General features: G+C 44.5%; 1 protein-coding gene across 1 annotated transcript in view; it reads right to left on the bottom strand.

Moving 5' to 3' along the window:
* MAP7 (microtubule associated protein 7) overlaps positions 1-12,245 on the bottom strand; it is a 165,391-nt gene extending 153,146 nt beyond the window's left edge. Inside the window, exon 1 of the mRNA XM_056125987.1 lies at positions 12,098-12,245. Within this exon, the coding sequence (XP_055981962.1) occupies positions 12,098-12,164 (67 nt within the window). The 5' untranslated portion in view covers positions 12,165-12,245. The remainder of the gene's footprint in view (positions 1-12,097) is intronic.
* Between the last annotated feature and the right edge of the window lie 4,310 nt (positions 12,246-16,555).

Here is a 16,555-nt window from a genome sequence, read left to right as displayed (position 1 = left end):
GCCCTACCCGCTAGCACTCTGGCTTCCTTTTGTCAACAATTGTATTGGATGGTTTGACTCTTAGGACTGCTGTTCACCGGAGGTGTAAGATTGAAAGCACAGAAACAGGAGCATCTACTAGAGTTCTGGTCTGAAGACAACCACATTGACTTCTATACCCCCATCTTGCAGACGTCTCCCCATTTTCCCACCCACTGAAAACTCGCTAGCAACCTATTATGAGAAACACCCTACAAGAGTTGGGGCAAAAGTGAATTATACAGGTTTTTTCAAGTGAGTTTATTATGGATGGATGACGATACTATGGCTGCGTGATGGGGGTGAAAAGTCCTAAAGCACTGTATGAAGAGAGATATAAAGAACAGTAAACCAGGAGCTGGAGCGATAACACGGCAGGTAGGGCGTTTGCCTTGCATGCAGCCGACCCGGGTCCCAGCATCCCATATGGTCTCCCGAGCACCGCCAGGAGTAATTTCTGAGTGCAAAGCCAGGAGTAACCCCTGAGCATCGCTGGGTGTGACCCAAAAAGAAAAAAAAAGAATAGTAAATCAATTCAGCTAATCATTTTATAGACATTTAAAGAAGAGCGCTCACCTCAGCCTCTAAGCCAGTAAAAAAGTAGTAGGTCCACAATGTTCTCCACATTTACTGTAGAACACGTGGAGTCTGCCCCATGCCCCCAGTTATGTATATTAAAATTCTCTGAAATTAAAATGAATGTAAATTAGTTTTGTTCTTCCATTTAAGAAGGTTTTAAAATCCTGCTTTCCCTTTAAAATGCAATTCATTAACGTTCTTCACTTCTGAAAAAAGTAGATGAAGGGCCAGAGAGATAGTATAGGGGTTAAGGCACTGGCCTTGCACAAGGCAAATCCAAGTTCAATCCCCAGACTTGCATATGGTCCCCTGAGCACTGCCCGTGGAGCAGAGCCAGGAATAAGCAGTAAGCAATGCTCCACATGCCCCCCCCCAAAAAAAACAAAGAAACAAACAAACAAAAAAGAACAACAACAACAAAGTGCCTGAAATGCTTTTGGATAACTTGGGAAGGAAAACATTTTCTTCCTGAGGGTGAATATATCAGGCGGGATTTTCCCAAGAAACAATCAATAGAATAGAATTTTGGTTTTGTTTCTCTGGAGAATAGAATACACAAATTATATATAGAAAGAGACTTAATTGAAGGATTAATGATATAATGGTTGCTATTGTGAATGCTGGCAAACCCAAAATCTGAAAGGCCGATCAGCAGGATTTTTGCCCTTTAAGCGTTTAAACTCATTGGATCAGGTACTGAGGGTAAACTCCTTTACTCAAAGTCAACGGAGTGTAATGCTAATCACATTTACAAAATACCTTCCCAGCAAGACAGAGCAATGTGGGGCCAAGCAGCTGGGCCCTGTGGCCTATCTAGTCAAGTTGACAGATAAATTAACCACAAGTCACTGACCTCAGGGAGACTAACACTCCCACAGTGAAATCAACAGGCTGCAGATGAAAACATGCTACTCAAAAGTCAAAGGTCCCTGTGCAGATGATCACAATCTTTATCAATCAGCTGAGTACTGTATATTCCATCCTTGCCGAGTACTAGAAGACTGAGTATCAATCATACAACTATGGGCAGGACACCAGGAAAAGAAAAAAAATCCCCTTTTCCTTTCTTTACCGATGACTCCTTATTAAAAATCCATTACTGGGGCTGGAGTGATAGCACAGCGGGTGGGCGTTTGCCTTGTACGTGGCCAAACCGGGTTCGATTCCTAGCATCCCATATGGTCCCTCGAGCATCGCCAGATGTAATTCCTGAGTGCAGGAGCCAGGAGTAACCCCTGTGCATCGCCGGGTGTGACCCAAAATGCAAAATAAAAAAAAAAACATTACTGGGCCAGAGCACAATGGACTGGATGGAGCACACCCTTTGCATGAAGGGGGCTCCAGTTTCACTCCATATTTCCTCAGAAACTGCTGCTGACATCCCTCCTCCCCACCCCAGCAGCACTCGCCCCTACTCACTATTAGGTGTGGCCCCCAAATGAAATGAATAGGGGCTGGAGTGATAGCACAGTGGGTAGGGAGTTTGCCTTGCATGCGACCGACCAGGCATCCCAGCATCCCATATGATCCCCTGAGCACCTCCAGGAGTAATTCCTGAGTACAAAGCCAGTAGAGTAACCCCTGTACATCACCAGGTATGACCCGAAAAGCAAAAAAAAAAAAAAAAAGAATAAAGAAAAATAATTTATCACTGATTAACTTCGAACATTATCAAATCAATCCTTTCTATCTTTACAAGAACAGCCTGAACATTAGTTCTGGGAAGGGCAGATACATAGATTCTAAAAAAGCTCTCCTGGTATTATGAAGCAAACTACTCTCTCAATAAGGAAATAGAATACGTAAACATATGAATTGGGAGTGGTCCCCAGAAAGACATATCTTTTCATGAGATTACACTGTAAGAGTGTCATCTTAAAACCTTTACATTGCTATTAACTTGTTTACTTATTAACTAGAACCAATCCTGATAAAAGAAAAAAAATATTTGTTTATATAAATTCTCAGGGCAGTCATAGTTCTGAAATCAACTTAGAAGAAGAAAACACTGGCGGTTGGACTGATGGTACAGTAGGTAAGGTGCCTGCTTTGCATGCAGCTGACCCAGGTTTGATACCCAGCATCCCAATTGGTCCCTGTGCACCACCAGGAGTAACTGCTGAGTGCAAAGCCAGGAGTAATCCCTGACCATCATGGGTGTGGCACAAAAACCAAAACCAAAACCAAAGTAAAGTAAGAAGAAAATGCCCAAGAGACACTCTGCCTGGTCCTCTAGCCTTCTGGATGAAGTTACTCTCCCGGCTGACCTCCCTGGGAGCTTTTTGGATTTGGAATCGGATTCCCTTCTCTTCCAGCTGTTTCCCAGCAAGTTTCCACACTGACCCTGCCATCGCAGCAGGCCCAATTCCACAGCCCCTGAACTGTGTGGCAGCATATCTGATAGCTCGAGCCATCACGAGCCTAATCCCTCCAAGAATCCCGAAGAGATTCACACTCAACACAGCAGGAACACAGCAAAAGCCAGGGGGAAGATGCTTAGAAGCCCTCCAAACTCAGTGAGTAAAAATAGTAACACTGAAAGCTCTACTGGTACCAACAAGTTCTATAAACTCTCAGAGAATGACCTCCGTGACACTGTGTGGAGGATATGTTTAATGAGCTCAATGAAACACTGTAACAGGTAGTCAGCACAGCACAAAATTATGAGAATGGAAATAAGAAAACTACAATCAGAAGTGACAGAAATGAAGAGTATGGTAAGTGATATAAGAAACTCAAGAGGCGGCCGGAGAGATAGTATAGTGAGTAGGGCACTTGCCTTTCATGCAGCCAACCAAGGTTTAATCTCTGGCACCCCAAGCCGCCAGAAGTGATTCCTCAATGCAGAACCAGGAGTAAGTCTGAAACACAGCTGGTTGTGACCTCAAAACAAAATCCCAAACAAAGCCCAGTAGAAGAACAAGAGCAACTGAAGAAAAGATGGAATAGCTCCAGATAAAATGCAGACAATGTCTACAAAACAACAAAAGATGGGATATGAAAAGAAATGAACAGCACACCAGAGAACTATGGGATGAGCTCAAAATGAACAATGTAAGAACCATCAGAGTCCCTGATGAATTCAATGAAGAACCACTAGTTAAATCATAGGAAAGTCCTAACAGAAATGATAAGTGACGCAATCACCATACTGGGCAAGTTTGAGGTTTGGTCAGTTTTATTCAGTTAAGGTCTACATTAAAAAGAATTAACACACCCACTGTAATTATCAGTACCCAACCAGAATGCAAAAAACCTTCAGCAAATTATATAGATAAGAGACAAGTATGTTTAGGATTAAACAGCAAGCAAGTCCCAGAAGCTTTTAAAAATTTTCAGCTACTACAAGAAAAAGTACTAATTTCCAAGTAGATATTTCTAAGCAACCCAGTGCCTTTTAAAAATATGTGTTCATACCTAGTTTGGCCTGACATAAAGCCAGTAAGATTTTAAGGGACTCTATATGGAAAGAAGGAATGTGGTACATCTCAGAAAGATACACAGTTCAACAACAAACACATTGACACTAAAACTCTTTCCTGTTCCCATCCATATTCTAAACCTCACCTTACAACTCATGTGAATTCAAGACAGGCAAAGAAGAAAAGATCATTAATGAAAAAAGAACATTGGAAAACTACAAATGGAACACTTTGCATTTTATAAGAAAACTGGCTACATTTCCATTATTAAAGTTACTACAATCCCCAGTAGATTTTAGGGGGAAAAATTACTTCGGACACATGTAAATTCTGCAGTAAAGGAGTCAAAAAATCTCTTGTATTTTTTTTTTTTGAGACAGAACTACCTGATTCCTGTTTGCACACAGGCATGACAAAAGACACTTGCTCCCAAATTCCTAAAACAATCATGTCACCTCAGGGCCCGGCTTGATCTAGTCCTTTGGGAAAAGAGCTGGTTCTGGATGTTCAAAAACAAAAGAAACAAGGCTTATATAACCCAAAGCTTTTCATTTTAATAATAATTGCAAGGTGGCAAACTTCTCCATAAACAGGCTTCCACATCAGGAACAGAATGCAACACACTGCATTATACGGCCAAAAGCCCTCTTCATGTATCTGATAACCAACCCCAAACGCTCAGTCCCTTTGCACTGACTGCCGGCCAGCAGCTCCTGAGCACCACTCGGGAGGCCCAAAGTAAAGAGGGAATAAAGTCAAAATACCCCAAGGAAGTTTATTTTTGTGATTTAAGGTGACCATGGGTTAGAGTGATAGCACAGTGGGTAGGGTATTTGCCTTGCATGCAGACAACATGGTCGACCCGAGTTTGATTCCTCCGCCCCTCTGGTGAGCCCGGCAAGCTACCGAGAGTATCTCGCCCACACGGCAAAGCCTGGCAAGCTACCCGTGACGTATTCGATATGCCAAACACAGTAACAATTGTCACAATGTAACTGGGCCCGCTTGAGCAAATCAATGAACAACGGGAGGATAGTGATAGTGATAGTGAAAGTGAACATATCCCCCATCTTTAAAATTAAAAATGCAATAATTCTGTAGCAATAATAATTTAAGAAAGAACTTAGAACTTAGAATAGTAAGTCTAATCATTTTTTTTACTGTCACTGCCTCTCTGTTGTTCATCAGTTTGCTCAAGCGGGCCCGTATCATAAAAATGAAATGAGGGGCTGGAGACATATGCCAGTGAGTAGGGGGCTTGCCTCGCACATAGCTCATCAGGGTTCAATTTCCAGCATGCCATGTGGTTCCCGGAGAGCACCAGGAGTGAAGGAGTGATCCCTGAGTACACAGCCAGGTGTGACCTTCCCCCACCCCAAATAAAACCAAAAAATAAAATAAAGAATAAAACACCCCAACCAAACAAACATAAGCCACAAGTGTTTGACAGGGTTTCCTACCACCAAGCCATTTTAGAGAGCAGTGGAATGTGTGGCCTTTTGCTGGGCAACTCTGTGGGCCAGAGAGACAGTACAGGAGATACGCTGCTGGCCTTGCATGCAGCTGAACACCATGGTTCAACCCTTGGCACCGCATATGGTCCCCCAAGCATGGGGTCACTCCTGAGCACAGAGCCAGGAATAGCCCCACAAGGACCACCACGTAAGAACACTTCTCCCCCCCCCCTTTTTTTAAACAGGCTTTGCAAAGTACCAGCCCTGTGTCTTGATGATGATGACGATGCTGATGTTTGCTATACCTGAGCCAAATCAATCACAACATGATCAAACAGCTGAAATTAGGTCTGAATCAGCATTCCATGCTGATTCATTAGGGAGACTTGACAATTACACTTAAAAACTTGCTTCAGGGAGAAGTTTAGCATGCCAGGGTAGGTCCGTATTTCCACCGTGACACAATACTGATCCTTAATAACCATGCCCACAACAATTACAACAACACTGCATGCGTAAGCGGCGTCAGGCACAGATCGAAAGACTTCCCAAGCATTAACTCATAATAATCCTCGCCCTCTGAAGGTATTAGCACTGTCCTTGTTCTTAAAAGGAAGACACTCAAGCAGAAAAGGGTCAGGTGGCACACACAAGATTGCTCAGGTCCGGAGTGGAGGAACCAAGTTTTGAGCCTAGGCAGCCAGACCCCAGAATCGTAACACAAAGAAATTACTGAGCAGTATCCCTAAATAATTGAGTGGTCTTGATGTTGAGCCTAAGAACAGATGGGTTCACACATGCCACCATTTCATTATAATCTTATGGCGAGGAAAAATCAAAGAGAGTCTCTTCTTTGGAGATCCATCCCACTCAATAGCCCTGCCACTCTTTGGCATTTGGTGCTAGAGTTTTCTACCAAGCAGACAGCCCAGCAAGGAGAAAAGATAGTGGGAACGTCAAAGACAAGCCCTTCCTGACAAAGGTTTCAGCTCACTAGGACTGAGGCCATCACAAAGTCTCCCAAGCAAACAAACACCCAGGGAACTAGGGATGCCTCCGCAGGCTGACACTTGGAACCCCAGCGACTATTGTAACAGATGCTCAAAGTGTGGCTGAGACTGTTGAGAAAAAAGGGAAAGGGAAAAGAGCAGAGATTAGGACCGAGTCTTGGGTAGTAACATCAAATGAGGAAAAAGCAGAGAGGACAAGGAAGGAAAGCTTGGCCCAAGGCAATTTAGCTTCAAGTCACTGAGAAAGTCCTTCTGGGGCCAAGTATCTGGAGACAGAAGACACAGAGGCTGGTCTGCAGAGGGTGAGGTCCCACAGTTACATATGCATAGGCCACCAGGACACTTTCTGGGAAAAGTTGATTCACTTTCTACAGTAGTTTTCATGACCAACCTTTCCTTATTTTGAGGGGGTAAGTTACTACAGTAAGTAACTTACCTGCAGTTAAGCAGGTAGTAGAGCAAGAAAATGGATACTGAGCATGTTGAACTGCACACATTCATGTAAACAAGCTTATAAACATCACATGAAGATCTATCTGCGGCTGTCTATTCAAGTACACACTCACGTCCGTTACTGCTCCAAAGATGATTGGGGGCAAAATAAACAAAGAAATTGAGTAAACTCACTGGGTTCAGGAAAATGCCTTTAGGATTGCTGGTGATTTCTGCAAGCAGGCTACACTTGATACCCCGCTTTAAACTTAGTAAGGAGGTAGAATCAAAGAGCACCACAGAGGAGATGGCCTGAACCTGGGGAATTTTTTTAAATACTGCCATCTGGGTACCACCCCTAGAGATTCTCAGGTAATTGCCGAAATGTAGCCTGGGCATCACTGAGATGTTCAAAGGTTCACATGATCTTAACTCATTGCCAAGACTGAGAACCAATGATCTGAACCGTAGACTGAGCTTAAGCACCAGAGGCCAATCATCATTTAACAACATAACCTTATGACCCAGGCGTCAACCATATGCAAATGAACCCACCAGGGCTGTGGTTAAGGGTGGCATTGCACTCATTCAGAGTATGTGGCATGAGTAGAAACTGATGGAGCAGGAAGAGGGCACTGAGGCCCTGCCTGGTGTGCCTGAGTAAAGAGTCGGATCACAAACTTCTGAGCAACAGAAGCCTGCATTCAAAACCCTGACAACCTGCCAAGTATTTTTGCTACAGCCAATGAAGGTGCAGGTTACTGCCATCCATGTTGTTCATGTGTTGGAGTGTGGGAACACTAAACGAAGGGGCCCCTTTTCCTAAGGAAAAGAGGGAGTGGGATGAAGCCCAGGCTCCTGTGTACACCTTCTCACCCCAACCCACAAAAGAAGGGGCAGGCAAGGACCGGGAGTCATAGGCACTTGGCACCCCATGGCCTCCAGGGCACTGCTGAGTGTGGCCTGGTGGTCCCTGACACCAAAGGGTAGAAGCAGCGGCACCCTCAGACCCAAGCACTGGACCGCAAGCCTGATTGGTCAAATCTCCTGGAGAGCAGCCTCCCAGCCTACTAGACACTGCTGGGAAGGCCGACCCCCCGAAAACAAGGGTGCCATTTTAGAGTTTCACCCTGGAATTCAAACATATCCTATAATTACCTGTTATTATGCTTTAAACAAGACATGTTTTTCTGGGATCAGAGAGACAGTCCAGTGGGTAAGGTGTTTGCTGACCTGGGTTCAACATCTGGTATCCCATATGGTTCCCCGAGTACTGCCAGGAGTGATTCCTGAGAATAGACCCACGAGTACATCCTAATCATCTCTGAGTATGGCCCTACCCCCCCCAAAAAGACACATTTTTCTTAATAAGCATCAACAATGCTCCACTGCCCACAGAATACCATACAGACTTAGCCCAACCAACCGCACCCCAATTTGGCTTTAATATACCATTGTTCCTAATTGGTCTTCTAGGATTTTTTCATGTTGAGCCTCACATATGAGTCACTGGGGCTACAGTTTTACTCCTTCCACGCCTTTCCCCTCCTCTTTCCTTCATTCAACTTCATATACATGTATCATTTTCTACTTCTGAAAATCTAAGGGCTTTCTAACTATTTTTTTTTTTAATTCAGAAGCCACTCTTCCTTCAGGATACTTCTCATAATCTGCAATTATCTGTGGGTTTTGTTTTCCCTAAGTCCGAGAAGCATGTCTCAGTCAACCCTCTAGCATTCATATAGATGTATAGAGTATGTATTTCTATAGAGTGTGTATTTCTATGATAATTTATGTCTCGGTATTTTTCCATCATGTAATAAAATCTAAATTTTATAAAAATAGCTTCTTTCAAAGGACTTCTTTGAAACAATTCTTGTTTCATGTACCAAGAGGCAGGGATGCCAGACTTTTTCTAGAGAATATCCACAATAAATTGTCATTCACCCATATACCTAATGATAGTGGATACAAGCCCAGTAATGCTCCCTTTCTGTTAGCAAGACATAAAAGAGCCAGTCACAATACAATGAGAAAAGAGTTATCTAGCCTTCTAGTAGGAAGCACTGCAACCTTTGGGATCTGAATTCCCAAAGGGACAAGTTGAATACCATGTAAGTTGAACGCCTGAGCCCTTATCTTAGAATCTTTATTTGCAGGTATATGTAAATGCTGAGAACTGTGAGACCTAAAGATCACTTTCAAAATTGGGAAAATGCAGCAAAGGTGGGGTGACGAAGATCACAGAGAAAGCACAATGCCAACTGTAGGGAAAGAAAAAGCCCAATTCTAGGTGAAGTCATTTCTCTCAAAGGAACAGCAACCAAATTCCCGAGTAGACACTAATTTACTTTTTGTGCAAGAAAGTGTTGTCTTGTGAATTAGTCAAAAGCAACTTCAAGTTTGACCGTTATTCAATAGGCTTTTCAAAAAGAAGCTTACAAAGCGCACAGCTCACTTCCATAGTTCTTGAACGTGAACATAAATTTCAATATCTAAAGCCTCAACAGAAATAGTCTAAAGAATATCAATCTATGTTACTACACAAAATGATGGCTGGAGAAAAGAACTTGACTTCCTCTAGTGGCAAAATCAAAAACTTTTTTCTAGTCAATTATTTTTTCAATTCTATTAAAAAAATATAATGAAAGGTCTGTTCGTTCCAGAGAGTAAAAGATAACTTTCACAAAGAATGTGATTTGACTGCCTTTTCCTAGAAGAGAAATATATGCTGACAGAAATACGAATTTTTTTTTTTTGGCATTTTGGATCATACCCAGCAATACTCAGGGGTTACTCCTGGCTCTGCACTCAGGAATGACTCCTGGCAGTGCTTGGGGGACCATATGGGATGCCGGGAATTGAAACTGGGTTGGCTGCATGCAAGGTGCATGCCCTACCCGCTGTACTATCACTCTGGCACCCAGAAATACAATTAAGTGTTGTATGTATAGAGTAACTTTCAATATTCTGCCTCTTTTTAATCTGGAATATTGTGAATTTTTCTGTTGTCCTTGAACATGTATATACTTATGAACACATTGTAAGAGATTTTAAACTGCCTAAAAATTAGACCATGATCTTTGCAAAAAGAACAAAAAATACTAAGAGACACTTAAGAATGGACTCTACTTCAATAACGAAAATTTAAAAGAAAATAAGATGAATCCCTCAGCAAATATTGTCATTTCAGGTGGCATTTTCCCCTCTTGATGGTAAGAAGACAAATCCACTGCTCTCCTGAAGAAATCTCACCACTATATAAACATGCAATGGTTAACAAAATATCCAGCTTGTGGACATATATGTAGTATGAAATATACCCCTAATGAATAAATGAATATACAATAATCTGATATACACACATTCATGTTTTAAATAAACAGAAAAAAATTCAAGCAATCCTCATTGTTCACTCAAAATACTGCTACATGGATTAAAATGTTTTTTTCACCTCTCTTATTTCTTTCACCCCTATTCACATAGGTAGCTCGAAGCATGCAGAACATCCCACCGAGAGCAGCCCAGGGTTAGAAAAATAGGGGCCAGAAAGAAATTTCAGTCATATTATAAAGCACAATTATACAGAGGGTCATATCTAAAATTCATGCCTTAAGAAAATGAAGTTTCAGGGAAAAGGTGTTGAAGACTTGTTTTCCATGAAGCAAAACGGTTCATTTCCCCCTTTATAAAAGAAAATGTCACTGACAGTCACATGGGTGATTGCATATGAGTTGTTTAGAAGCATGACCAGTTCTTTAGTTAGCATGCTCAGGCACTGACTAGATCGGAGTCCACATTTCTGAACTCGTAGCTGTTCATTCCAGAAAATGCGTCGTTTTTCCTGAGCACACAGCAGGGTGCGTTACCGGCCCTGGTTTCAGAAGCAGTGACCTGGTGGCGACTGGGCACGGAGCACTCAGACTCCCAGGGAGCCAGGCTGTTCTGCCCTGGCACGGGGCTCATCAGCTTCCCTAAAGCCATCACAAAGGCATCCCAGCTATCTCTTCCCCAGCCCCAATCGAAATAAGGTCCCACCAACCTTCAAACACACCCAAACCCAAAACCCAGCCCACGGGAAAAAGCGTGACATCAAAGTAAACAAGTTTAAGCCACTCCATCGGATTTAACCTCAGGGATTTTGAGTTGCAGGGATTAAGTCATTAGATTTTTGTGCACTACCTCTCCGAGCAGTGCAGATAAATAAAACACAAATACTGTTACAGCCTCTCTGGTCTTTTCACATAGAAATAAGCACAGCCTATCACCTATTCTGGTTTTTTTTTGTGGAAGCATGTTTCTTACATTTAGAAAACAGTTGTTTCATACTGCGTGTGTGTTTATAAAGCAGAAAATAGACTACCAGCGGGTACTCTGCAATTTGAATTTTTTCTTAAAATAAGTAACTGCTTCACCGCCTCCATCCCCAGTGTAGGAAGGTACCAGAAAGAATTCACTGGCCAAAAATAGAAGGGATTTGGACAGAGATAGGAGTCTCGCAAAAAACAACAACAACAAAACCCCAAAACCATCAGAGGCGAGAAATGCCCCTGCCTGCGAGGCGGGGGTGCCTCTGTTGGAGGGGGGGGCGCCTACGGGGGTCAGGGGGCTCCTTCTACAGACCTGAGAGCGGGGCCAGCGTGCCTCCCCGGGGTGGCACCCCCCCAAAGCACGCGTCCGCGAGTGTGAGCGGCGCAGGCCCGCAGCATCCCGCAGCCAGCTGGGGGCTGTGCCCGGGACCCGGTCCCCGCGCGCAGTGGGGGGGTGGAGGGGCGGTGGGCAGTGGCGCGGCGGTCGGGCGCCCTTCACCCCGCACCCCTGCTGCCAGGTGCGCCCGGGGCAGGCGTGGGGGGGGGAGGGCGCCCCGAGAGCGCTAATCCTACCCAGCGCCAGTGGCCGCGGATTTTCCGGCGGGGCTAGCTCTGGGCTGGGGGGTGGGGGGGTGGCGGGGTTTAGGGTTTCCCGGGTCGCAGGTGGGAGCCAGGCGAGCGGCCGGGGCTGCCCGGCTCCCACCTGTTGCGGGCCCGCGTTGGAGGCGCACGCGGGGCCGGGGGGGGCCGCGGCCCGGGGCTCGGCCGGCGCTCGGGGCGCGCTCGGGGCGCGCTCGGGGCCGCCCGGACCCGCCGGGGCCGCGCCCGCCCGCCCCCGCGGGGCCCCCCGCCGCCCCCCGGCGCGCAGTCACCTGTTCCGCTCGGGCCCGCACCGTCGCCGCCCCAGTGGCCGTCGCCGCCAGCTCCCAGCTCCGCCATGGTGCTCCGATGACGCGCCCGCAGAGCCGCCCCGCCCTCTGGCGCGCTCGGGCTCCCGCCGCCCAGACAGGTGAGCGCCGGCCGCGGGGCGCGGAGGGCGGGGAGAGCGGGCGCGGGCGCACCCCGAGGCGCGCCCCCTCGCGGCCAGGTGCGGCGCGGCAGCCGCTCGCCGAGCCCGACCCCGGGCCCCGGGGCTTCTTTTTTTTCTGGTCGCCGGGGCTGAAGGTCGCTCACGACTCGAGGGGCGGCTGGTGGGAGGTCGGCGACGCTCGGTGGCGGCTCGGGCCGGGGTGGGCGGGTGGGGGGGGGGGGGGCGGCCTGACGACGACGATCGGCCCCAGGGAGGCGAAAGGCAACCAAGCGTTTCTGTCGCCCGCTGAACTCTTGTCTGAGGCCGCGCTGGGGGCTGGAGTTCACGGTGACAGTTGCGGAAGAGTCGGATGCCACGTGGAAAAGCGAAGTACACGGATCGATTCCACGCCGGGATCCGGGCGCGATCTGCTTTTTAGGACAGATGCCGCTGCCGGTGACCTGTCTTTTCTCGAGCCTTTGTAGCTGATGAGCTACCCGGGTACGCAACTTTGTGGAAACCGTGTCTAAAAGTCGTGGAGTTAATTTTCTTGCTCGTTTTTTTTTTTTTATTTCATTAATTTCATCTTGCTTTCCGATTAGTAACTGTCTTGTGACCTATGACTTGTTCAGGAAGACCAAGAAAACAGCAGGAGCCAACCACAGTTTAAGAAACAAACAAAAGGTCTTCAAACTGTCAACGGAAAGGGAAAAACCTTTTTTTTTTTTTTTTTTTGCTCTAAGAGGGAAATAGAAAAAGCAACAAAATGCCAAGAAAATAAAAAGTAGTCTCCATAAATGGAAACATAAAGAACAAGAGAGAGCAGTGAGCTGCTCTACCTGGTTCCACAGAAATGCAACCCCACAGAGCCAGCAGGCTGCTGCTCCCAACCTTAGGATTTCATGGAATCGCTGAGTACCCGAGAGGGTCTGTGAATAGTGTTGGAATTCTTGCCAGAATGGCAATTCTCATATTTACCTGAAAAAAAAAGGAAAAAAAAACCAGGCTACTTGGCCCTGGGTGTACACTGTTTTTATTTTGTTTATTGGTTCTTACTGACAACATAGAGGTCTTGTCTGGGGGACACTTCTGCTATGGTTTATAGCCAGAGATTTTTTTTTTCTCAGTGCTCTTTTGACATTGATCAGGCACACTGGTTCTTTAGTAATTATAGGCTTCCTGAATCACAAAGCATTCTTATTAGACTCCTAATCAATAAATATAAAGCGCCCACTCCAGTTTCAGCCTGGGTCTCCGTTTCTTATTACAGATACATTACTAGCACTGAATGATGTTCATGTGAGCATCAGAAAAGCTATTTTAGTTGAATTTAGTAAATTGAACTCTCAGGAAAACCTTGGGGGAAAGGAGATCATTTATTTCCAGCCTTCTGATTAATTGCCTACTTAATCAATTAATCAGGTTGACTAACCCTTCTGCTACCACTCCTTAAGAAAGACATCTAACGTTCTTTTGCTAACTTGTGTTAGAATCTGTCACAGTTACACAAAAGTTAATGAAACCCAAGCACAAAATTTGTAAGTCTACAACTGTACCTCATGGTGTCTCACTAATAAAAATTAAAAAAAATAAATAAATACTTCTAAATCGTCAAAAAAAAAAGTTAATGCAATAAGAAACGCACCAAGAACCTGCGCTGAGGCCCTGTACAGACTGTTCCAGACTCAATGCCTATCTGCAATGGGGTGGTTTTGATGAATACACTGGAAAGGACATCTGCTAAATATCACACACCACCACGTACTTTATGTTGTACTTGATTTAGAACAAGAAAGCCATCTGTCTTGAGCTCCCACATCTATCCCAAAATCTGATTCCTCAAAATCTCAAGGACTTTCCAGGGGGAAGGGCTGGGCCTCCTTATACCATCTGTTTCTCTTCCTGTCTTCTCTAAAATCTCATCCTTTACCCTTTATCCTTTTCACTTAGGGCTCTATCTGAACAAGTTTAGGACTCTGATTCTGAGTTGACTTTCTACCTGTCATACACTTTCACCAAAGGTAATAAAAGTTTGAACTCAGTGCTGTCACTTATTATTGACTTTTTGGATCACACCCGGCTATGTTTAGGAATTACTCCTGGCAGTGTCGGGGGACCAATGTTGGGGATCGAACCCAGGTTGGCTGCATGCAAGGCAAATGCTCTACCCGCTGCACTATGGCTCTGATCCCTATTGTCGTATGTTTTTAACCAGTCTCTCTTGACTATCTCTAAAAGTACGAGAGAGAGAGAGAGAGCGAGAGAGAGAGAGAGAGAGAATATTTTGTTATTTTTTGTGCCATACCCAGTGGTGGTCAAGGTTACTCCTGGCTCTGCACTAAGGGATCATTCCTGGCAGGGCTCAAGGGGCCATATGTGGTGCCCAGAATTGAACCTGGGTGAGCTGTGTGCAAAGCAAGTGCCCTGCCTGATGGACTACCTCTGCAGTACCCAAGAGAGATTTTATCCATTGTCTGCTAGATTCTGCAATATTGGACCTTCTGATTGTCTTCCTGTTATTACCAGGCTATCTTATTACTCTGTAATTAGACCTTTTATCCCCTTTGCTGACTTAAATTCTTTCTCCTTTCCAAACCCTTCAAAAACCTTCTTCTATCCCATTTCAGGCCACAGCCTCTCTTAAGAATACTATTATTAACTATTATTAATCCTATTATGTACTATTATTTTTTCCCCCACCAAAACCTTGAACCTCCCGGCTTCTCCATTTTACTATTATTTTTATCTGGATGACTCCTAATTCCAAACTTTATGTCCTTGATCTTAGTTCTGCATTTCATATTCTCAGTGATCTCTGTGCACTTTTGTCAGTTTATTCTAACCAGTTCCTTCTTCAAACTTGCCTATTCTTAGAGAAATTTGCCTAATATTGTCCATCCTTTGTTTCAATTCTACCCTCTCAATTCCTGCTCTAATGCCTACTAGATCCTGATCATGGAATTACTCTGTTGAGTTTGTTCCTTGTACCTCACCCAACTCCATTTCACCAGGTTAATCTCATATGCAGCTGCTTTATTACACCCTGCCTTTGCTCGTCTTTATGGGTTTTCATTTCTGTAATTATTTACTCCACTGACCATCCTTTTAATCTCATACTTTGTCCCCAAACTCTGCCCCCATTTTCCACTTTTCTTTTTTGGGGGGAGGTCACACCTGGCGATGTCCAGAGGTTACTCCTGGCTCTGCATTCAGGAATTACACCTGATGGCGCATAGAGGACCATATGAGATGCTGGGGATCAAGCCCAGGTTAACCACATGCAAAGCAAATGCCCTACCGCTGTACTATTGCTTTATGCCCCATTTTCCACTTTTTCCATCTCTATAACTTAACATTGACAGCCAAATACAAATTAAAAATTTTATGTGAGAATGTATATGAAAGTATTCACCTTTTCCAGAAAACCACAAATCCCAGGTTTCTGCCTTTGTTTCTGAAGCTCTCTACCCAGAATGATTTTTTTTCTCCATTCATAAGTTATTTAACAATTCTTTTCCTCCAAAGTTTGTGTTTTGGTCTCTTGGCTATGAAGCCTGTTCCACCTCCCAATTCCCACAAGACTGTCTGTCCTTGCTAGTTTCTCCAGGGGTTCTAGGTTGGCTAATCATTCCGCCTTTAGCAAAGAATGAATGTGACTGAGTTTTCCTAGTCTCTTCATTCTATGAATTACTTGGTGGCAGAAACCCTGTCCAGTATTTATCACAGGGTGTCCCTAAATTCGAGTCATTTATTTCACTTGACAGATTGCCGATGTCCTTAATACATTCTGAGTATTGCCTGCACTCTGACCTTAGTGGGCATTGTGCTGATCACACCTGCTGATCAGTGCCTTGCACATAGTAGGAACTCCAGTGGATTAAAATACCTTGTTACCACAGTTTCACATGATGACTTAGAAATGAATGAAATCACATATTCAGCAGAAGAATTTGGAGATCAAAATGTGTTTCAAAAAAAAAACAATGGATCTACTTTTCCTGACAAATTCCTGATTTGTTGTACACCATCTTCTGGAAACTTGAGTTTTAGACCAACACTCTTGGGAAAGCTTTTCTTGACTTCCAGCTGGCAGTTAGGTCTAACAATAGCACTAAACTACAAAAATTGCCATTTCTGCTTCATCTTGCTTCCATCTCTGTCAGTAAATATTAAGTATAAGCACTGTGTCCTGTTTATGCACCATGTGAAGTGCACCCAGTATTTGTATATTTTTGAATGAATTACAACAAATAACAGTAGTCGGCAACATCTCAGTGCTTTCTGCTAAGCACTGCACTGTGCATGTCATCTGTTTTATTTA

This window comes from Sorex fumeus, unplaced genomic scaffold, assembly GCF_029834395.1.
Source record: "Sorex fumeus unplaced genomic scaffold, SorFum_2.1 ptg000061l, whole genome shotgun sequence".
NCBI classification, from domain to species: Eukaryota; Metazoa; Chordata; class Mammalia; order Eulipotyphla; family Soricidae; genus Sorex; species Sorex fumeus.
The sequence above is the reverse complement of the archived record's forward strand: the minus strand, read 5'-3'. Positions and strand labels throughout refer to the sequence as shown.